Source organism: Lepidochelys kempii, chromosome 8 (assembly GCF_965140285.1).
Source record: "Lepidochelys kempii isolate rLepKem1 chromosome 8, rLepKem1.hap1, whole genome shotgun sequence".
Classification (NCBI taxonomy): Eukaryota; Metazoa; Chordata; order Testudines; family Cheloniidae; genus Lepidochelys; species Lepidochelys kempii.
This window is the reverse complement of record NC_136387.1, coordinates 90,150,894-90,175,475: the sequence shown is the minus strand read 5'-3', so window position 1 is coordinate 90,175,475 and position 24,582 is coordinate 90,150,894. Positions and strand designations below refer to the sequence as shown.

The 24,582-nt window shown below is 42.4% G+C and overlaps 1 protein-coding gene across 2 annotated transcripts; it reads left to right on the top strand.

Moving 5' to 3' along the window:
* Window positions 1–2,524: 2,524 nt before the first annotated feature.
* Window positions 2,525–20,932, top strand: UBE2U (ubiquitin conjugating enzyme E2 U). Of its 2 annotated transcripts, none has more exons than XM_073358247.1 (10): window positions 2,525–2,959; window positions 4,091–4,172; window positions 5,646–5,738; window positions 7,613–7,710; window positions 8,855–8,981; window positions 9,975–10,056; window positions 13,496–13,584; window positions 14,692–14,776; window positions 19,489–19,604; window positions 20,781–20,932. In XM_073358247.1, exons 1-10 carry the CDS (start codon window positions 2,894–2,896, stop codon window positions 20,903–20,905), a joined length of 963 nt encoding a protein of 320 aa, XP_073214348.1. In that variant the 5' UTR covers window positions 2,525–2,893; the 3' UTR covers window positions 20,906–20,932. The 2 variants fall into 2 exon arrangements, with proteins under 2 accessions (XP_073214348.1, XP_073214349.1); XM_073358248.1 differs by lacking the exon at window positions 2,525–2,959 and adding an exon at window positions 5,341–5,411 and having other exon boundaries at window positions 4,086–4,172.
* The last annotated feature ends 3,650 nt before the right edge of the window (window positions 20,933–24,582 follow it).

Here is a 24,582-nt window from a genome sequence, read left to right as displayed (position 1 = left end):
CTGGAGTCAACTCCAGCCATTAGAGCTTGTTATGATTTTGTCTGCTAGATTAAAGAGGCCTGTACCATCAGACATCCCCTCTTCATGTAGGTATTTAGAGACTGACCAACTCACCTCTTAAATTTCTCTTTGCAGACCCCCCCCCCTTACACATTCCAAATCAGCTTCCTGAGAGAGACCAGCCGTAGAGGAATGGCAAAACAATCATTCAGATTTTCCTGGCCTGAGCATCCATTCCTAGATGTGTCTCTGCAGGAGGGGATGACTGTGCCCCTAAAACATAGCTGACTCTTCAAGGAAAACTCTAGAGACAATTATTTTCAGTGAATTTCTTCAGATGCTTGGGGTGGCAGTCAGTGTCCCGGAGCGGCAGCTTGGCGGCAGCGACTGCTTGGGGCGGCAAAATTGCGCTGCCCCTGGTTACAGTATCATATTTTCGGGTGTGTCTGTGTGTGAAAATCATCTCCTTATTCCTTAACATCTTGTGCAGGATCAGGCCCCTGGTGTGACAAGACCGTGGGAACCTAACACCAGTATCAGTGCAAGGAAGGTACAATATCTGTGCAAGGAGTGTTAGATCTCTACGTGCTGGTCAGAACATCTGGGCCAGCTTCTGGACAGTGTGGAAAACATACACTGCACCTTGCAAAACGATGTAGTAACAGCAGATGTAGCCATTCTGGGCATTCACCCAGTCATTCCTGGTGGCATTGTATCTAAGCAAAGACACTGTCTCAAGGACCTGCCACCATTGTCCCTCCTTCCTCTCTCTCCCTGGGTCCAGCAGTGTCTTAATGACACACCTAGCCTTTATGCTTTATTTCTGGGATTCTGATTATCCTCCTACTCTGGAGACCACAACTAGATTTTATCCCAATTATATGGGTACAAAACAGCCAAATTATTTTCTGATATTACATGTGCAGAGCACTGATAAACCCAGAGGGGTTTGTAATATTGAGGGCCCCATCTTGCACAGTTTATTCCTAGAAGTAGCCTTATTTCAGTCAATGTTAGAACTCTCCTCGCTTGAGTAAACAGATGGAGAACTGGGCCTTTTGCAAGCTATATCCAACATGATGCTAATTCTCCAATTTTAACTAAGGAAGGATTATTTATGTTCCCCCCCCGAACTGTATGGGCATTATTAATGTATTTAATAAATAAACATGAAGATATTAAACTTAGCTGTAACAGAGTCTGCCCAGATGTCAGAGCAATTATTTTCTGTAATCAGCTGGCTGCTGTATTAAATAAAGCCTGTCATTCCAGAGCTAATGCAGAAGAGGAGGTAACGTTGCAAAGCAGTCAAACTACAGGACGCTGGGAGTCTGGAGAAAGCAGTTGTATGCTGAGCTCTGCCCTGATTCACTTTTTATGTGACCTTAGGCAAGCTGCTTTTCCTCTCCCTCTGGGGACAGTGATACCTAACCCTTATTAACATACGTTCAGATCTGAGGAGAGAGTACTCTGTCAGTGCTGTTCCTAGCACAGGCAGATTTATAATCTCTCTCTCTCCCCCGGCGTTGAAGGGTTTGCTGTGTGAGCATGACAGAGCTAAACAGCCGCGTTTTTTTAAACTCTTCTCCATTCACATTTGACCCGGAAGCTTGGGCCTGAGGTGTTTGGGAATAAGGCAACTAGATCTGGCTTGGGCAAAGGGGTGCACTTCAGGATAATAGTGTGAGCGCTGGTGGAGTTGTAACCAGACATAGTTTTATTCAGTGGTACAGACTATAAGTGGTGCGTGTGTAATTCTTACCCTATAAAACTCCCCAATCTTTAAAACTCATGATGACACTTCCAGGGGCAGAGCCAACCTCCGGCAGCCCTTTGCCCAGGCAGTTATCAACCCAGGAAGATGGATGCCCCATAAGGGCATCTTCCTAGGCTCAGGTTCGGTCCCTAATGTCAGGACTTGGCCTTTGCCTCTAAGCAGGGATCGGCAACCTTTGGCACGCAGCCCATCAGGGAAATCTGCTGGCGGACCGGGGGGATTGTTTACCTGCAGTGTCTGCAGATTCAGCCAATCGTGGCTCCCACTGGCCGCGGTTTTCTGTTCCAGAGCAATGGGAGCTACGGGAAGCGGTGTTGGCCGAGGGACGTGCTGGCCACCGCTTCCCGCAGCCCCCATTGGCCTGGAATGGCGAACTGCAGCCAGTGGGAGCTGCGATTGGCCGAACTTGCAGATGCTGCAAACAAACCGTCCCAGCCTGCCAGCGGATTTCCCTGACGGGCCATGTGCCAAAGGTTGCCGACCTCTCCTCTAGAGTCATGGCTTGGCCTCTAAGCTTTGCCTCTAGTGTCATGGCAGCTGCAGCCAGGGGGAACTCTCTTTTTTAAGTGCTGGGTGAAAGGCCACTTGTGATTGGGGCAAGCCGATTAATGAACTAAGACCTCCTGTGATTGGCTGGGCGGGGAACAAAGCCATAGCCTTTCCAGCTGAGCAGACCAAGGAATCTGTTGCTGGGTAACACTATACACAGAGTCCAGCCTATTCCTTGTACCTCTGCTATGTGCTGCGGGGGCTCCCAGCTGCCCTGGCGCTCCTCCTCCTATAGACACTGTCCAGCCATATAAGAAAATTCAATGGATCAGGAATAAGCTCCTTATCTGGGTTTGTTTAGCCTCTGCTACTAAGCATTCACCAGCTCCGTGTGGTGCTTTTAGCTCTGACTGACTCCTTTGGATTTCAGCTCAGGGCCATTAGCCTCTTTAAACTCCGTGCAAACCCTTTAGAAATTATGTGCACAAGCCACTAACCGCTGTGAGGCAGGAATTAGAGTGGGAGGATCACCTGCCCTTTTGCAAGAGGACAGCTTCTGTGAAGCCAGAACTATATTGTGAGGGGAAGGCAAGAGAGAAAGAGGCCTGCGCAAGTTCTCTTATTGCTATGCACTCCAGAGCTTACTTCTTGTTGGAAAGAGAGTATCTGGAGTATAAAGAAGACAACATTTTTGTGAGTAGTATCTTTGTATATTTTCCAATATCTAAGCTGGTATAACCCATTAACATGCAACTGGCATCTTTTTTACATCCTGAGTCTGGCTTTCCCCCATTTTGTGTTAGCATCCCTTCCCACACCCCTCCTCAACAAAAGAAGTAAAACCACAAAATTATGTACAGAGTACGTACCTAGAGTCTTGTCCAGAATTGCACTTGGGTGGGCAGCCAGTCCCACCCCTTGCACCACTGCATCTGCATTTCTATTTTTATCAAGCTAGCTTGATCAGAGCTAGTGCAGGTATGTCTACTTGAGCTGGAACCTACACCTTCTAGCTCCAGTGTAGACATATAATTCTCGGGTGGTGGTTGTTGTGGGTTTTTTTGGCAGGGGGAGGAAGGTTAACCCTACTATCTTTCATTTTCAAAGTTAATTCCACAGATCATCAGATGTAATTTAATGAACTATAACTGTACATGGTTTCATAATAGTGGAGCTTTATTCTTTTGGGATTTCATTGGTAATTAGAGGAAGTTTAATAAGAATCCAAATGGACAACCTGATATTGCAGTCCCCATATGCGTGCAAAAATCCCACTGACTTCTGGTTAGCTTCACATTGGTTTTTTAAGTACCCCATTTGTATTTCTCCAGTGTGCACACAAAACCCTTAAGGGAACTTGAGAAAGGAATTTTGGTGTCAGAGTCCATGTGGCAAGTGAACTACTTAACAAAAATTTAAAACAAAATATTTGTGTGGACTGGCTGGCTCTGGGACTGATAACTAGTCCAAATCCAGTGCTAGCTGATGATGCTTGGCAGTTTTATTTTCATAAAAATATAATCTCTGTAGCAATATGCTATATTTCCTACCCATCCACCCTTCCCAAAAAAGCCAGGTTGAAAAGGACTATGACCACATTACATATATATGCGTATTTTTATTGTTAGGTTTCATAAGAACCTTTCATGTTTCCACATAGTATTTTCATGCATCCAAAGGTCTCAAAGTCCTTTAGAAACATTAATTAACTAATTCTCACAACTCTTAAATTTAACTTGAAAAGTAAGCAGGTATTTTTTTTAAGGGAACATGTCAAGTTCATCACGTTCCACACTTTATCTTCTTTTTGTACCTTTGTTTTAGGGCATCTTTGTCACTCCTATAAAGGATAATTTGCTAGAATGGCTAGCCGAAGTCCAGGGACTCAAGGATTCTCTCTGGGAAGGTAACATATAAAAATTTTACCATACCATGTGATTTTATAAGTGTTGTGTGTGTAATGTTATGTCTATCCTTCTGGCTATTTTAAAAAATTGATAATGCGAACAGTTTTAAGAAAGCATACAGAATTTGACTGGCTTTTCATTATTAGCTGCACATTTGTTTTTAGTACCCCTCCATGACTACATTAACACTTTGTAAATTATGTTTGTTGTTATTCAATGTACAACATGTGAATATTTTACAAAATAAGGGGTGGAATTTTCATAGGAGGCACTGAATTTCAAATCCCAGCCAAGAGATCTGTGTCTCAGGAAATCACTAATAACCACTTTATCTGTAGATGGTTGACTCTTACTCATCACAGGTAGAGTAAGTAGTGACTGAAAGTTGTTACCCTCTGACAGCAGTTTGGTGGCCACAGTCCCATCCTATTAAACAACCTGTCCACATTTAAAAAAAAAAACCCTACTGTTTTTGGTCCTAACTGACTTCCTTCTTAAGGCTGTTGATAGAGGGTTCAGGCTTGCAAGATGCTGAGCTACTGAACAGTGCTATTTTACAGGGGTGTTCAGCACCTTACAAAATAGAGCCCAGAATAAAGAAGGAGTCTAACCTCCTCACTCATCCCTAGCTATGGTCCTTACAAGACAACACTGAGGTACACTTATGTGGTAGTGTGGGGAAGCTTACCCTGTGTCAGGACTGGATTGAGGCAATCATGAGCCCTAGGCACACCATGACATGGGGCTCCCTGTGGCTTCATTCCCACAGTCTGGCCCCCATACCATGACCCTTCCCCCGACCTTGAGAGATCAAAGAAGGGATATGAAATGCCCTTTTCTCCCCAGGAGAAGCATCAGGGGCCCTCACACTTATTAATGGTAGCAGGGTATCCCCAGAACTCAGTGACTCCATCTCGAGATGCATCAAGCAGTTTCCACTTCTCAGGCTGTCTGCAGCGGTTACAGTCAGGTCATGTTTTCAAGGGTTTCTTTGCAACCCTTCGAAGAGTAGAAACTTACTTTTTTAGCAAATGAAAGCTGAATCCAGAATGTAATCCCGTAAGTCCAGGAACTGGGACCGTAGGCGTAGGTTTAGAGTGTTTCTGCCTTACTCCAGCCCTGCTGTGCCTTGGCACATCGAGTACCTGTTCTGTGAATTGATTTCAGCTTCCAGACCTGTTCATCTGACACTCTTCAATGGCACTAAGTTCAACTGATGACGATAATTCAGCAATCCAGTAAGTATATGTATTATTAGAGATAGTTTAAATAAGCATTTTCATCTAATGTGAAGCATCCTGCTTCACCTGTTGTTTTCCAGAGCTTGTTAACATTAGCACAAGGAACACAACTTTCAACAACAAAACAAAAAACCTATAATAGCAAAGCCTTCATTGGACAAATGCAACACAGGTGTGCTTGTTAAATACAAGATAGTACATTAGTTAATACCAATCTCTTTCTCATAATAGGGGCTGTTCTCCAGCTGTCAATAAAGTACACTGAAGAGTACAATAGTGTCCCTCCAACTGTTATGTTCAACACCATTCCATTCCATCCCAATGGTAAGGACCACGTGAGAAATTGTCTGATCATGTAGTTAGATATTTCAGCTACTTGTTTAGCTTGACTTTTATTTCCTGTACTACCGTTGTTCCAACAGAAACCTTGTTCAACCCCTCCCAACAACTCTGTGCAATTTTCAGGCAGGGAATTCATAAACCATGTCTAAACCATGCATTTGAATGCTCAGGTTGTCCCACAGGTGCATAAATCTCCATTTTCATGCCTCAGTGCCCAAATGCAGGATTCATTGATTAAATGCAGGATCTGGGTCTTATTAAGACTCATCTGTTTGAAAACTGGGCTGTCTCTGGGCTCAGCATGCCCTTAGGGACAACGAAAGCACATGTCCCTTCCTAGAGAGTGTCTGCTACTGCAGCAGGAGCTCCCTCTTTCCCTGTGTCCTGCATAACTTCCCATCCTGCACAAAGTGAAATGCAAGAAAGAAGTCTACATAGCCAAAGGCTGTGTTAATAAAAGCTGAGCAGACATATAGTATCATAGCTCACATTTGCCAAGCATTACAGCGCCCAGCCAGTACCTGGAACAAAGTTGTTTAAATTCCCCTATACAGTTTTATTGTAATACAGCACATCACTCTGACCAGAAGAGGTCCCCTCCACAGCACTGACAAGCTGGCTCTTCACCTGGGTTTTGGGGGCATCTCTGGTGCTCTCTGCCTTCGGATTTGGTATACCAAAGAGATCTTGGCTGCCTAGGGGAATAGCCTCCTGGATGGGTTTGTGGTCATTTTAACACCTTCCGATGCCTTGGTCAAACTGTCCAGAACCCTATGATGGGATTCACAGGTAGTGTCCTCATCAAAAATCTAGTACAGCTCCTCATAGGAAGGGCAGGTACCGAGAGCACTACCAGAGGTCCTGTTTGTGTCCCTAGCGGTGTAGTAACTCTGCTGCAGCTCCTTCACTTTAGCACAACACTGGGCTTTGTCCTGTGAGTGCCCCTTCTCCCACTCTTGCTCCGATGGCCACTTGTAAATCAGTGTAAAACAGTGACTGCTGTTAAAATGGACTGGACATGTCCCTGTCCCCACAGGGCAAGGAGGTCCAGGACTTCTAGACAGGCCCACTCAGAAGCACAATGTATGGCTGCCATAATGGATATGTGACTCTGGGTGTGTGAACTTGCTACAAGCTGAAATTGTAAAGGGGTGCATCCAGGTGTGTGCCAGCATTTAAAAAGAGGTGACGTCCGGTCAAGCTAAGCCCTGAAGCAGTAGAGGACACACTGGTAAACAGATGTGAAGCAGTGCAGTTTGGGACGGCAGTGGGAGGACTGCCAGAAGTGGTGGGTTTATGCAGAATCGAGATGTGTCCACACAAAGCTTATACTAGTATAACTCATTCTGAAATAGTTATCCTGCTTTCAAAACAGATTAAGGAAAATGGGATAAAATGCCAGATAAATCAAAACTAGAATTTTTCTATGTGGACTTGTGGCAGTGTGTGCCAAAAAGACTGAAATTGTACAGGAAAAATTTTCCCATGTAGATAAGCCCTTAAGATTGCACAGGTAACCATACATCTGGCATTTCCTAATTTTTGAATGCTTGACTTTGCAATGTAAATGTTCTTTTAACATACTTTTTTATGTTATTTCAATAATAAACTTTGACAGACAGAATTTTTTGTAAAAGTGTAATCTAACAGAACAATCAGAGGGAGTGTGGAAGGGAGGACAAGTGTGACAATGATAGGAACATCCGGTTACCTTGATTTGCCCTGTGCAACACCTGGGTAGTCTGAGTAATTTAAAGCTATAAATAAAACAGTAACTCTCCCTCGTTCCTCTAGCATACAACAGCCATATTGCTGAACTCTTTTGAAGTTACACAACTGTTTTTTTTCCAACACAGTGGATCAGCACTCGGGGAGACCTTGTATAGATTTTCTAGAAAACCCTAAAGAGTGGAATGGAAAGTTAACGATGAGTAGCATTTTACTCGCTGTCCAGGTAAGAAAAGGGTATTGTAAACTACTGACTTTAAATCTCTTTCATAAAAGAAAATACTAAAATGTACTTTACTTATATAGTAGGGATTTCAAACATGCAGACTGATTGTGGGATGTAGGATTATTCATTTGATTTAAAATTAAAAATGCAAATGGCTGGATAACTTCAGAGCCACAGCAAATATATTCTGTGGAACATCTTTTTTTTAATGTTTACTTTATTTTTACTTCTGAATTTGTTCCCTGGTGTCTCATTTGGCAGCACATTACTTCTGAGTAAGACAGACAGATAGATAAATGAATGAGTATGATTGAAGCTGTTGCCAGTGCTAAATATTTTTGACCAGTAGCTACTTTGATCTTTTGGATTTATGCTTTCTTATCTTGAGTAAGCCACTGCTCAAGACATGTGTACTCTGCCTGATTCGCTGTACTTTAAAAAATACTTTTAAAATGCTGATAGCTCTACTTTTAAATTCCTGAATTATCTCATAGTCAAAGTCTTGATCACGAGTGTTGGCATAGGTCTTGAGATTCGTGAGTAACTCAAAGCAGCTACCTTCATTTTTAACACACAGGCCTCAATGTTTCAAATTTACTGCCTTTTCTTCCAAGAAAAAAATTCATACAGCTTTCTCCTTGGAGCAAGTCATATCCCTTTTTAATGTCTTTCCCATCACTATGAAGGATATCCTGCCCTCCACTCATGACTGAAAATGGCCCCCAGATGTATGCGTGATTTTTGTGGACACCCTAGTATTGGTTATGAGTAAAACAAATGGGAGTCATGTATCATTCATGGCTGTCTGCTTGGAATTACACAAAAACCTGAGAGAAAACAGGAAGAAGGGAGCATAGGTTATGACCATGTAGCCCTTTTTTAAGGAAATCAAAATGAAGGGCCCAATCTCAATCGTAACAAAGCACAAAGCAGCCTCGTTTTTGCTTTGAATTTAACATACCAGTATGATTGTTATTAATTCATTGTAAAACTATGAAATCAACAATTTTGATGGATTATGTGTTCTGAGAAGAATAGATGTTTTACAGACCAATATGTACCCTCTCTCTCTCTCTCTCTCTCTCTCTCTCTCTCTCTCTGTATGTGGGTGTGGGTGTGTGTGCATGTTTATACCTTTATACAGGTCATGCTTTCTAATCCAGAACTGGAAAATGCAGTGAATGTGGAAGCAGCAGAAATGCTGAAAAACAACATATCCTTGTACAGACAAATGGTTATACAATGTGTTAGAACTAGCCAGCACCTAGAAGGTAATACTGTACTTGTTTTGTTATTACCCATAAATATAGTCTTGTTTCTTTTAAAACTCCTCCTTTAAAAAACAGTTTATTGTATGCACAACAGTATATTTATACTAGTATGACTGGTAATTTAATGTCAACAAACACCAGTTAGTGTTTTGAAAGGGAATATGCTGGGCCAAATTCAGAGCGAATGTAAGTGGCCCTATAAATTACACGTTGGTGAGTGAGAACCAGTATAATTTACATAATGATATTAGGGAATGTCAGATCTGTTGCAGGAAAAGTAAGTAAGAGGAAGGGTGTTAGATGAATCCGGGAGCCAGAGAGCAGAAATACTGCTATCCTTTCCATGACTTGCCTGCCTAATATGAATTGTACTTGCCTTGTAAATCTTCAGTGTGCTATGGTTATGCTACACAATGACTACCCTGAAAAAGCAGCTACAACTAGGGTATAAATTGGGGCAGAATTTGGGTCAGTGTATTTCATGTTGTTGGAGCAAGCAGAGCAAGTGGCAGATATGAAAGGTTAGTACTGTGGCTGTACTTGCTCTCAGTGAGCCAAATTCCAGCCCACTCTGACCACTTCATGCCACTCAGGTGCCACAAAGTGGCTGTATTCTGGCAATAATGGGTTGGTTCCTAGAGGAGAATTTGCCTGTTGCAAAGGACCTTCCTGCTGGCACAAAGTCATCAGAATCTGCTGCTGTGCCAGCTGCCTACCCAAACCTCCGGAGTACTGGGTGGGACGGCTGCACTCCTTTTGGCTGATGTTATTAATGAAAGGGACAGGAGGAGTGGTGCACATGCAGAGGGGAATCAAACCCGGTATCTATACCATAGTGCAGATGTGATGGGTTGTTAATTGTATGAGTACTGGGGGGAATCTTTATCTGATATAAATCAACATAGCTCCATTGAAGTCAGTGGAACTGAACCAATTTACAGGATCTGAGTCATAAAGGTTTTTTTTTTTAAATGTTCATCTTCTCCTTTGCAGACCTTTCTAGCACTGGGAAAGTTTGTGCTTCTTCTCCAAAGTATTACTTGCCATCTGAAGCATCTTCTCGGGGCCATGTCAGGTAACAAGTTATGATGAACTAAGTAATCTTGGCCCCACTGAAGCCAATGAGAGTTTTGCATGTGACTTTAGTAGGGCCAGGATTTCACCCCTATTGTGCTAGACTCACCCTAAATGCTAGTTCCTGGAGATAGGGATGGGGTAGGAACTCAATACACTAGCTTCAAACCCTAACACTAAGGGAATTCACAGGTGACCAGATACAGTCAGATTCTGGAGTGGTGCAAAGGGACCTGAATTAGGAAGAGAACCGGACCCTGTATGTTAGCTTGAAATTTAACCTGAGAATTATTTCAGTAGTAACGTCATGCACAACTCTAGTACTATAGAAATAAATGCAAAATAAAAACAGTCTTGTGTATTCTAGAAAGAGTTTGTTGGTTTCCCTATACTATTAAAATAATAAATAACCTAAAATATGTATAATCTCCTGGAATAAATGTCATTGACTAGGTCCAACCAAAATATCACTTGGCCCAACAATGACACAATTCCTGGCTATACGCCGGTAGGTAAGGAACTCATTTCAGTTGGACATAAGACTTACTGGCAATAACTGTAAAGGCAACCGCTTGCCAGATGTTTCCATAAGAAAGTTAAATAATTGGGAATATCCACTAACGGGAAAAAGAAAATAATTGCTCTTTTTGGGATATAGCTCTTAATACAATCTCAACCTGATGTTGCTCCTTCTGAAGTTATCAGTGGAAGTTTTGCTGTTAACTCCAATGGATGTGGGATCATTAAGTTTTGCATGAACTTCAGAGGATACAGAATCAGAACCATTACAAAAAGAATGAAGAGTATTAGTTTGTCACAAACGTATTATGGATCAATCCCACCTTCTTTGGACACCCAGGGCTTCCACTGACTGAAGTGAAAGTTCTGGGTCTGGAATGGAAGGAATTAAGTGTCAGGCTCCATAATGGAATCATTTCCTTTTCAGGATATAGCTTTAAATATTGGTAAAAGCAAAACACATCTGAAGAGCTGCTTTTGACATTTTACAGGACTTCAAAGGCTAGGGTATGTCAGGAGGACACTGGATAGATAAAAATAATGGTGGTCATTGAGCTCAAAGGTCCATGTTTTCTCACGGGCTGGTTTCCTCCCTCTGAACTTCACTATTGCCTCCTGAATGTCTGACAGCAATGGGATTGCAGCAGTTTTCCTGGTTCACATGTACAATTATCTCTTGTTATCTATAAAACTATATAGAATTACATAGACCGATTTGTTTTATTTGACTTTTTTGAGGATTAAATTGTAAAGGTATCTTTATTGAAACAAAAGCACCTAGCACAAGACAATACAGTACATAATGAAGAGCCAAGCAAGACAATAAATTTGTGGTGTTCCACGTCCATGTATTCCAAAAGGTGATGCCATCGGGTCAGATTCTCAAAAGCACTCAGTGTTGGCCTAACTGCTCTCGTGGAGGGTTTGTCTACATTGTGCTTTAGTCAACACCAGAGGGGTATACATTTTAGTCCACACTAGCATGTTGCACACTAACTGGCCTATGTGGACCCTGCTGGTACACACTAGATGTTCCCTACTGCATGTTAACATGTTACTGTTTGAAATGAGACTACATTAACATGTACTAGGGATCATCTAGTGCAAGGGTCGGCAACCTTTCAGAAGGGGTGGGCCGAGTCTACATTTATTCACTCTAATTTAAGGTTTCGCGCGCCACTGATACATTTTAACATTTTTAGAAGGTCTCCTTCTATAAGTCTTTAACATATAACTAAACTACTGTTGTATGTAAAGTAAATAGGGTTTTTAAAATGTTTAAGAAGCTTCATTTAAAATTAAAATAAAATGCAGAGCCCCCCGCCCCGGACCGGTGGCCAGGACCCAGGCCGTGTGAGTGCCCCTGAAAATCAGCTCGCGTGCTGCCTTTGGCATGCGGGCCATAGGTTGCCTACCCCGAAGATAGCGCATGCCAGCATGGTCCACATAGGCCAGTTAGTGCATGACACATAGTGTGAACTAAAATTTACACCCCTCAGGTGCAGACTAAAGCAACATGTAGACAAGCCCTAACACAGCTCCACTGATTTCAATGGGGGCAGAGGTAGTGTCTGAAAGCTAGTAGTAGTAGGATTGTGGTAGCATCTGCAAGCCCCACTCCTGGACCAAGACCCTAATGTGGTAGGTGTGGTATAGAGGTAGAACAAAAAAGGCAGTCCCTGCCCCACAGAGCTAATAATCTAGGGAAAATCACCTCCACCATGTTAAAATGAGTTTACTTAGCTACCCAAACAATTGTGCTTAAACATGTAATGGCAAGAGAGATAATACGTTTCAAAAGGCTAATTGATATTCCTAATTTTGAACAAAATAATGTATTGTGAAGATATATTCGTATAAGGTCGCAACCAACTTTTCTTTTTCTATTTTTTGGCCTTAACCCCCTCTTCTAAATGCCTCATGTGAAACCTCTGTAGTTGATGTCTAGTATAAATGGTCTTTGACCAGATTTTTGGGCCAGAATGAAGTGGTCTGACGTACTGTTTCTGAGATATGTCACCAGCAAAAAGGATGTATATTTCTCTTTTTCAAAATTTCTTTTCATGTTTCTTATGCCACATTATTTCTGAGGCAGCTGGGCCATGAAACCCTACACTTGTCTTTATTCTAGAGTCTGTATAGAGATTTGGGGTGAAATCCTGACTCCATTGAAGTCCATGCTAAAACTCCCATTGAGTTGAATGGGGCCAGGATTTCACCTCTTGAGCTTAATCCTTGGTATAGATGAGGGGGTGAAGCTGGCTGGGGACTGTATTAGCCTTGGTGCAAGTTAGAGTGAGCACAAAGTTTAACTGGGAGGAGAATTTGGTCAAGTGTGAGTGTGAATAAACCAGACAGTAATACAATTAATAGTTGGAAAATGCAATATTGAAATAGCAACTTTGCTTCATTTATATTGAATATATGTGTAATAGTTTTGAGACTAAAGATATAAAACATATAAAGAGGATTTTAAAAAACTCTCTCCTGTGTTGTTTGTTGGTGAGTTATGATAGCTATTTTAGAAGGTATATATTCCTGTTAGCTATATATTCCCTTAACCAGATCTGCTTTATAAATAATCAGAAAATTGGTTCTTTTCTGCTAAACTAATCCCTGGAAGGGGCTGTGGGGGAGAGGGGGGCAGACTATGAAAATAATCCATCTGGTTGTCTCATAAACCCGTAACATGTAAACATAGCTAAAACGTCTTTAAAATATTAGTGTTTGCTCTTGTTTAAGATGGCTGCTTTACACACTAGTGACTCTATTTCTCTGTCATTTGCAAGCAGCCAGTAATGCAGTAATTTAAAACCCTTTTAATTCATTCTGTTGTTTTGTGGAAGGTTATACATGAAAATCTTTGTTTACTACCAAATTGTCTGATCACCAGAAACTTTACTATGCATTTATATTTTCAGAAGGATTACAACCATTTCGTTTGAAGATTACCACAGGATGTGGTCAGGAATAGCCACATCAAAAGCAGCAGAACATTTTAAAGCCCCATGTAAGATGATATGCCTGATTTAGTAAAATTAAACTTAGTGGCCCTGATTCTTCTCTCCTGCAGGATTTACACTAGTGTACAACTTTGACTTCAGTGGCATTGTTCCTGATAGTGAGAGCAGAATCAAGCTGTAATATCTTAAGCATCCACAAATTAGGGTCAGATCCTCAGGTGATGTAAATTGACATAGCTGTAATGATTTCAGTAGAGCTATGTCAGTTTACACCAGTTGAAGATCAGGCCCTTATTCTTATTTATTGTTGAATTGTCCTAGGAGTCCCAGTCATGGATTCCGCCTAGCACAGCAGGTCCAATGTACAAACATGGAAGAAAAAGAGGGTCTCTGCCCCCAAGAATTTACAATCTAAGTAAGTTCTTGTTAGGAAGTTTGGAAACCTAGGTTTGTACGGAAGAAAACGTATTAAGGCATCATTAGTGAAGTGTATACAATTATGACGAGTAGGAAAATGTTTGGGAGGATGATAAGATCAAAACAAAACAGATGTGGACCATGGCCAACACATTGCTCTGATGATAATGCGGTGTTCCACCACCAGAGTCTGTTGTAACTAAGTTACCAGCATACTTGGATGCATGACAGTGTTTTAATAGGATTTTAGGGGGATTACTTATTGGAGTTTCGGTCTGCAGGATCAGGTTTATATTGTTATTTATTATATATTCTATTCAAAAGAAATGTGTATCATATAATCACCACCTTATGTTCATGCATTTCAGTGGTAATTCTTGTCCTATTTTGTTGTTTTATTTGTAATACTTTAAAAATGCACATATAGTGTTGCTATCCACCTAAGACAAGAGATCAAAATTTGCTCTCAATTACACTAGTGTTTATCGGAGTAACTCCACTGAGTTTCATGGAATTACTTCAAATTTACCCCATTTTAACTGAGGTCAGAATTGTTAGTGGTTTAAGTCCTGATTCCATTGACTCTCATTGACTTTAATAGTGCAGGATTCTGCTATAAACTTCTCTAAGTGACGCATATACTTGTACTAATCTGATATTTACTATTTCTTTGGGGAATGTGATGACCGGTGCATCTTTCTCTCTAACTGTAACTTTCTGTAATTATGCCATTATAGTGTTTGAAGATCCAGCATTTATAGGGAACTGTTATGGCTGGAAGGCAAAAAATGTGAAAGAAACAGGAGAATGGGATGAGAATTCGTAAGTGTCTTAAATCTACTGAGCTTAAATTGTTATACATTTAGGCCCAGGTCTTTGCATATGCCATGGCAACATTTGAACTGTAGTGCTTTTGTTTGTGTTTTGTTTTTGTGTGGATGGTCTGAGGGTAGAGGGCATTGGGAACAGAAGCAGTGTAGGATTCCCACCGAGTAGTGCCCGAGAAAGTTCTAGGACAGGGCTCTACTAGAATGGATGCCTGCTGCTTTTTTATGGACCAGCAGTAAAGTGAGCCTCTTGAGCACCAGAATGACTCTGGGACTCCCACAGGTTCTCCACCGCTTCCTTCCACCCTGCCAAACACAGCTCAGGCACGTAAAGTCAGCTGAGGATCTGGACCAAGGCCCTTACATTTTGAGTGCCTACTCTTATTTCACTTTAAGTTCCCCTGTGACTGAAACCCTGTTTCCCAGCAGCATTTGTAAGGAAAAGGCAAAGCAAAATGCAAGGTCATTGTGCTGCCCTGTAATCTTTCAGATCAAACTGAACTTTCTCACTCCTTTTTATTGCTGCTGAACCTTTACAACAGGCCAAAAAGTTAGGAACCGCTTTTACCGTTCAAATCCTATTTGCCTTCAGCATGAATTGGAAGAAAATGAATGGGTAATTTCAGGTTGAATGTGAAGGACAGCAAGTTCTTAACCCAAATTGAAAGCTTATTTTTCTTTCTGAAGAAACCTCTAAAATATAAGGTTAATTTTCCTTGGACATGACTTCCTTGTTTTATTTCCTTCAACAGAACTCCTTTGTTTTCTATGTTTGATAATTGTTTCATTATGTAGTGCCAAAGCATCCTACATGACCCAAGAAAATATTCAGAAAAACCAGGAACTTGTCCTTTTAAACTCATCTGTCCATTTTTGCATATGGCTCAACAGTCAGGAGTTGTTTCGGAAAGCTGTCTTTTTCACTGTCAAGCATAGCACATTTTTCATGTTAGTTTCATTGGAGCTGGAAAGGAAATTACTGTGTGGTTTTTCTGGGGGGGTGGGGGGGAGTGGGTAGAGGAGGGAACCTATTGGTTTGAAATAGCCACATCTCACTGCCCTCTGGTGGTAGGAGACCATGTACTTTTAACAGGTTTTTTTCTCTTTTTGAACTTCTGGGTTTGATTAATCAAAGGCAGGTTCAAATGCCCGGAACCAGGTTCAAACAGTATTTTGGTATTCTTTCCCCAATTGCAAACAGCTCACAAAACATGTTCATGCTTTAAAGCTTGCAATATGTCCTTCACTCGTAGCATTGGGTAGGGAAGTAAGAGGCCAAATTTTCTGACATCAGTGCAGAAACAACCTTAATTGTTGGCTATATAATAATATAGTTGACATTTTCTTATTAAAGTTGTAACTCATTCATGAAACATAAAATAGATTGCAACACAGTTTGCTTTTGTATAACACTATTCATATAAAAGGATTACAAGATGTTTCACAGCTGATTATGTACATTCATGTACTACACTAGTATGTATGTAATTAGTGTTGAGTCAAATTCAGCTCTCAGTTACACCAGTAAAAATCTGGACTAACTCTGCTGAGCCTATGATTTACCCTGAAGTAACAAATAGCTGAATGTGGCACATCATCGTTAGATGAGATAGTTGCCAATTTTGATCAGATAAATTCCTGGAGGTTTCATCACATGATATACTTTTTAATTAAAGATTAATCTTTAATTCCTGGAGGCTCCAGGACAATCTTGGAGGGTTAGCAACCCATAGGGCAGAGATACAGAGAGAATGGTTGGTCACAAGGGACACCCAGGTACACGATATGTTGTTTATAATTTTAGTGAAATTATAAAATCATAGGCCAGAAAGCAGAGATGGATCTTGAAATGGCATTGAAAGCAGCCAGAGAGTCAGGCAGATGGATAAATCTTCTGATAGTTGGAGAAGGAAGATAGTGTGCAGGGACAAAATGGGTGAACAGTAAAGAATTAGTATCTGGAGGGCACGTGGAAAGGCCTGGAATGTTGGAGGATCTTGAAAATTAATGGTTAGGTTTTATGTCAGAGTGAAGTTTTCTGAAGATGAGAATAAAAGGAATAAAGAAGTTCCCCAGCACACAACTATAGTACTTGTTCAGCAAAGTACTTGAGCACAAGCTTTCAGCCGAGGATCTCAAAGTGCTTTACTAATTAATGCAGCTGCACAATTCCCCTGTGTGGCAGGTAACTCCATTAGCTTCATTTTGTACATGAGGAAACTGAGGAAGCAGAGAGGTTAAGTGACTTAATGTGGTAATGAATGTGTAAAGATTGATCCTTTTGTATTTTTTCTCCTCTGATGTGAAAAGGCATCCGAATCATGTAGACTAACTGAGCACCATTTCCTTTTTAAAATTCACTACTGCTGGGTTACTTCGAAAGAAAAAGTACATAAAGCGAATACACTTCTACATTTTTTTTTAACTCTTCCTACCCCTGAAAACAGTGGTGCAATTTTATTTATCAAAAGCTAAAACCTTGTTTGCCACCTTCTGGTTGGAAAGAGAATGCATTGAACAAATGTTCTCTTTATGTAGTTGAACTTTCAATTTCATTTTATCAAAGATAAATTAAAAGTCCCAATAACAGCAACCCATTCTATAGCCTTTTCCCCAATGCAAAGAGATCAAAAATGTCCTGGAAGGTATGAATATATCAAATATTATCTACCAGCCAAGAGAAAATAACAAGACATTAAAAAAACCATTGGAGTGGCGTCCTATTATGCCTATGTTTTAAAGTACATCATACTGTGAATTTAATTACTCCAACAGTCTTCCCTCACACACTTAGTTATATTCTAATGGTGCAGACAGAAAGTGGGGAGGAGTCTGAGACATTAACAATAGTAAACGAATCTTTGAGGCAGAACGTAAGTGTAAGTGTGACGTACCAGGGTACAATCCAGATTAATGAGTAGCTGTGCCACCCCTGCCGTGTAACCTGGGGTGCCCTGTACAATGCTTTGTGGCTCACACTAACAGCCTCCAGCACGTAAGTCACTCCCAGCTATGTCTGTGTGTGTGCTGCAGCCAGCTAGCCACACCTTGGCTCTTACCAGCCTTAAAGAACACCAGCCCCAACACACTCCCAGTCTCAGATTTTCCCCCAGAAACACATCTTGTACTCCCCCGCCCTCTCCTGGGCAGTGCAAATATACTGAGTCCGTTATTCCTTTAAGGGAATAATATGCACACAACTTGTTACCCCAAATGGAGTTACCCAGGAACTTCAACCTGAACTGATTGTTTTATCTAAAACAGTAAAACAAATTTATTAACAATAGAGAGAGATTTTAAATGAGTACAAGTAATGAGGCATAAAAGTCAGAAATGGTTACTAGGAAAATAAAGGGAAGACATTTACTAACACCTAAGTTAACAAACTATCTAAGATTCAAGCAAAGTTTCTCACCACATGCTTCAGCAGATTACTGATCAAACTCTCAGGTCAGGACCCCTTCCCCAGAGTCCCATGGCTGCTTCCTTTGTCTCTTCAGGCGCAGTGAATGCGATAGGAAGAGAGAGAGAATAAGGTGCCGGGGTGGGGATGGGGGGTTGTCCCTCCTTTTATAGTTTCAGTCCCCTCTTGAAAAACATTTCCAGTTGAGACCCAGGAGCCGAAGAGTCTATGTGGAAGGATATTTCTTCCTGTTTTTTTCCATCTGTTGGAACTTTCTTTGTTTTCCTTCCTGCTTGATGATTCTGTTACTGCTTAAATGCAAATTAAGCAGAGCATACATTCCTTTGTTTAGGACATACCTGTTTGCCAACTTCTGTTTGGGCAGTGGTGTGGTGTTTGGAACATGTGTTAACACCATACAGGGGAATCTTATAACTTCACATACAATGTTGTCACACACATTTTATCAGGACAATACTGACCAGCAAATTATGAGTTTTCAGATGATATACTGCAAAGCAGACTTTGTACAAAGATTATTACAATAGTTTGCAGGGTTTGAATACAGTGGTGTATTCTGTTCCAGTAAGAAACAGAAACAATTACTGTTTAGAGTTGCACTTAATTCATTTGACATCCTTTTATCTTTTCAATCCATTGCTTTGTGCTTTCTGTCTCCAAATGTAACCCGTTTAAAATGGCAGGCAAATTTTTTGAATGAGAAGGCTGAAAGGGACATTGTCAGCTTAAAAATTATACCATGTGCTAGAAATTCACATGTTTTTGTACTTGTTTCACAGGTAACACCTCAGTGCACACCAGCTGGTCTACATGGACCAATTAATGCACAACCTGTTAGTATGCTTTAGAAATCATACACCCCCATAGAGTGCATTACCCGACCAGTGTAGACAAGCTCTCAGTTTTACATACGTCTATAAGGCTCAATTCTGCAAAGTGCCAAACACTCAGGCCCTGATCCAGCAAAGCACTTAAGCACATGGTTAACTTTAATTATGCGAGTAATCCCATTGACTTTAGTGGAACTACTCACATGTTTAAAATTATGCATGTGCTTAAGTGCTTTGCTGGATTAAGGCCAGAGTTACAGAACCATACCGATAATCAGTGTCACTTTCAGGTTCTTGTTTATTACTTTGCTTTGCTGACTAGGAATGGGCTTAAGCACGTTTGAAGTTGAGCACATGCTTAAGTGTTCTGTTGATTTGGGCCCTATTTAAGTTAGGTTTAACCAAATTTATGTTTGATAGTATCCATTAATTTACTTCTGTTTCTGCTTACAGATACAATGCTATTGTCTCTCAACTCATCAGAAAGCAGAGGCAGCAAACAATAGATGAGAAACTGATAGAAATTAGGAAAATGGAACAGGACAACAACCTGTTTTACCAAACTCCAGGTAAAGAATCAGTACCATACAATGTAATGTTTCTGATATGTGCACATAGAACCTGATTTACTGTTCACTTACACTGGTGTAAATCAGAATTAGCTCCATTGTATTTTAAAACCAATGTGAAATTTGAATCAGGCCTGAAGAGTGTTGGCATGATGGATCCAATCCTGCTTCTGTTGAGGGTAAAACTCCAGTTGACATTGATGGAGCAGTATCAGGCTCAAGGGCAGAAATTGAGTCTATCAGTATATGCCTGGATTCAAATCTCCTATGCCCTTGTACGGGTTGCAGTTTTTATTCTCTGTTGACCAAAGCATAAATGGAACTTGCATATGAACTTCTGCCCTTCAGTGACAGCTGACCAGGCACCTGATCCAAACCCACTGAAGACAATGGGAATCTTTCCATTCACTTCAATGGATCAGGCTCCAGATGAGAATCAAGTTTACAGGCCTGATTCTCCTGACTTGCTCCAGTGAAAAGTAGGAGTAACTCCACTGAAGTGAGTGAACTTTCACCTGTGTAAAAGAGAGGAGAATCAGACTCTACATTTCTAGGATCAGGAATTAGGTCACATTTTCACTAGTACAAGATACAGGGCTGGCTCTTAATGATGATGTGGAGAGCTGAACCATAGCTGTTACATGTGGGAGTCAAAAGAGCCCTACTGACACAGTCTTTAATACCATGAGTGTGGTGGTGTGAATGGCAGAAAGAACTTGTCACGGGCCCAAGACAGAACATTGCCTTGTCCGGAGCCTGAGTCCCAGTGTAAGATGGGGGAGAAACTCCACATTTGATAGGTTGGGGTTTTCGTTCTAATTCTATGGCAGTTGATTTAAGCAGTTTGTGATATTAGAAGTAGTCCCCGTTTAGATGGGATAGTTAAGGAGAGGCAGACAGAGCTGTATGATAATTGTGGTTTATCACATGATTCTGCAATTTTTTCACATAGATATATGTGATTTATACTATGTGTATATACATATGTACAGTCGCTGTATATGCCTAGGAGATATGGATCCAGAAATCAGAGCAAATTAAGATCTGCATTTTAAAAATGAAAAATGTGACTGTGGCTTGTTTTGGAAAGCTTATTTATACTTACCTGTTGTCTCCTTTCTCTTTATTAATCTGTTCTTCTATGGATATTTCAAACCATCCATGTGACTGGTCCAGAACCAGAAAGTCAAGCAGCAGGTGAAAAGAGACCCCTCAGCAAAGAGGAAGAGCCGTGGGAGAGTGAAGTGGACAATCTAGTAGCCTGGACTAACACTCTTTGTACCAAAGGATTAGAGGATTAAACTGTAAGATCACATATACAGACCCGGAAACACTTTTTTTCTTACCATTTATCAAAGGACTTCTGTACCAGTCCTATGGGGTGAATCCTTAGTTCTCACTCACTCCTTATTCAGGCAAATTCCTATCAGCTTCAATGAGAAGGTGAGTAAAAACTGAGCAGAAATCTCAGTTTCACCTGTGTGAACTAGATTATTCGCTGATATCTGCGCCACCACATTGTCTTCAGTGGATTTGCTGTGGAGTTACCGCTTGGATCTTATTACATCTCTCTGTTGGTGCTGCCCAAGACTCTGCAGTGCACTATCTTAGTTGTGTTCACTCTAGAGGACTTAACGGAGTAAAAAATGGGTTGGTCATTACAGACAGAAGATCTGCTCTCTGTGTGTGTTTGGAGTCAGATCTATTAAGAAGAGACCATTTCTCCATAGTCATTTTTATAGTCAAACTACACTTTAAGGTTCTGTCTTTAAGCACTCAAAAACCAGAAAATGGCAAAGCTAATGTTGCTCTTGTAACTTTAATTCTGACCATTCATGCTTATGGGTTATGATGCAGCCTTTAATATACATGATCCCTAAACCAATGTTAGCTGAAAAAGGAGTGAATGTTGTACAGCTTCTGGGAAAAAACTTAATGTGCCTCTTAAAAATAACTTTCTGGCTTATCAATAGTGGCCTTATCTAGGTTATAAAGGCAGCTCAGTTTATGCCTACTAGTCTGGTGGCTAACAGTCTGGTAAATCATAGGTATGTGAAAAAAGAGGGGAAGGATTCATAAAGGAAGAAATAAGGCCTATGGCCTGAATCCATACTACCTAGATTTCAAGACCCAATCAGGTTCTCTTATTTACGTCAGCAGGGGCTTTGCTGACTTAGGGACTGCAGAGTCAGGCCCATAGAACCATCTAGTTTTTACTGGCGCTTACAAAAGTTGTAGATTGTAAACTGCTTGAGCCAGGGACTGTCCTTTTGCTCTGTGTCTGTATGGTGCCTAGTACCAGTCCTGACTGGGGCTTTGAGGTACCACTATCATTTAACTAATCATAGTGGTGCACTGTGTGTCATAGGGGAACCTAAAGCCAGAGAGGACTGGTAAGGGGTACAAATGATAGTGTGTGGTGGAATCAATTAGAAATGTCAGGTATTTGGTAAACTTTGAAAAATATTTGGAATCTAGTACAGCTTCCCATCTATACAATGAGGATAATAGACTTCCCTACCTCACAGGAGTGTTGTGAGAATAAATACATGAGATATAGTTAGGTGCTCAGCTATTACAGTGATAGGGCGGGGGGGGGGGCTGTGATGGGGCAGATAGGCCCCACACTGGCAACGAAAGGGTTAAAGAGAGCCGGAGGAGCCAATGAGCCCCATCCTACTACACTGGCAGCAGATGTGAAGCATGAAGAGGGGAGTTAAAAAGAGGAGAACTAACTCCATCAAATCTGCTTCTCCTGATGTGAGAAGCCTGGCTGCAGCCCAGAGACTGAGCTAGCTTGTCGGTCAGACAAGCCCCCTTAGAAGGGACAACCAGACCCTGTCAGATCAACTGAAGTATGGACTGTTTGAAGACAAGCCCTGAATAGAAGGGAGGGTCCCACTGAACATACATCAGGAAACCCTGTTTAGAGCTGTGGTTTCTTGTTCCTGATTTCTTTTGGACCTCAACAGCCTGGAAGGGGTAGGTCTGAAGTGCGCCTTAGCTGGAAGGACAGCTGGCCTGCAGTCAAAGACCTGGGGCTGGGTGAATCATGCCCTGGTGGGCTGCGAGGGCATACCACAGAGGCATGCCCAGTCACAGGGGCATTGTAAGTACCTAAGAAAAATGGATGGTGCACTGAATTGGGACGTAAATGACCTGGGATCTCTTCCTGGCTCTGCTGCTACCTATTGCATGCTGTGGACAATTCACCTCTTGGAGCATTTCTTTCCTGCCCCATCCTTTGTTTGCCTTTTCTCTTACGATTGCAAACTCTTTGGGGTGGGGGTCTGTGTCTCTCCATGTGTTTTCACGCTGCCTAACCCAAAGGGGCTCTGATCTCATTTGCCGTCTCTAGATATCTCTAAAAATGCAGGCATTTAAGTTAAAACTTAAAAGAAAATTATTGTCTTGTTTCTAAGACAAAATAACAGACATTTGGAACTCCCCAATGACTTTCATAAACTATAGGTTAATCATAGAAACATAGAATATCAGGGGTATTGCTACCACTGAGAACAGTCTAGATCAGGGGTTGGCAACCTATGGCACACATGCCAAACACGGCACGCGAGTCAATTTTTAATGGCACGCTGCTGTCTGCCAGAGACCCCAGCAGACAGCAGTGTACCACTAAAAAGCCTGCCCGGCCCGGCCCGCTCTTTTCTGCCCCCCACCCACCGCTCTCTCCTTGCAGGGCAAGCAAGCTTCCTCTTCCCCCCGCCTCTTCCCCTAGCGTGCTGGGTTCCTGTCCCTCCTTCTTTCCCTCCCTGTGGCCAATCAGCTGACGGCCCTTGCTATGGAGGGGGAGAGGTAAAAACGGAGCCACAGCGTGCTCTCTGCTCCAGGGACCTTGGGGAAGGGGGTGGATCAGGGCATCCTCTCCAGCCTCCTGCCATGAGCCGCTGACCCCTGCCCTGCTGACCTCTGCCCTGACCCCTGCACCCCCCACACACCCCAGCCCTCTGCCCTGACCCCTGCACCCCCCACACACCCCAGCCCTCTGCCCTGACCCCTGCACCCCCCACACACCCCAGCCCTCTGCCCTGACCCCTGAACCTCCTCACACACACCCAGCCTTCTGCCCTGACCCCTGCACCCCCCCACGCTCCCCAGCCGTCTGCCCTGACCCCTGCGCCCTCCCCAGCCCCCTGCCCTGACTTCTGCACCCTCCTCACACATACCCAGCCCCCCCATGCCCTGACTCTTGCACCCCCCACATCCCCACTCCCACCCTGAGCACCAAACAGGAGCTCCTGCACGCCCCACACCCCATTCCCACCTGCACCCCTCGCACCAAATGGGAGCTGCCCAGGTAAATGCTCCACACCCAAACCTCCTGCCCCAACCCTGAGCCCCCTCCCTCATACTAGCTCCTGGCCAGACCCTGTACCCCAACCCCCAGCCTGCTCCTTCACCCCCAGCCCTGTTCTCAGCACACTCCCACCCTCATCTCAGTGCAGAGAGAGGAAGAGAATGGCTAGAACCAGGGAAAAGGTAGGTACCTACTCTGTGTGGACAGGGCTGGGACTCCAGACTGGCAGCAGGCTGAGCGGGGCCGGGAGCCGGGACCCTGGCTGGCAGGAGCCAGCAGACGGAACCCCAGACCAACAGCGGGCTGAGTGGCAGCGGGCTGAGCGTTGAGTCCACTGCCATTCTGGAGTCCCGGCCACTGGCCCCGCTCAGCCCACTGCCGGTCCTGGGTTCTGACTGCTGGCCCCTTGCCAGCCGGGGTCCTGGCCGCAGGCCCCCCTGCCGGCCTAGGTGAATGGAACCCCAGGCCAGCAACAGGCTGAGCGGGCTGGCGGCGTAAGATCAGCATTTTAATTAAATTTTAAATGAAACTTCTTAAACATTTTGAAAACCTTGTTTACGTACGACAATAGTTGAGTTATATAATATATAGACATAGAGAGAAACCTTCTAAAAATGTTAAAATGTATTATTGGCATGCGAAACCTTAAATTAAAGTGAATAA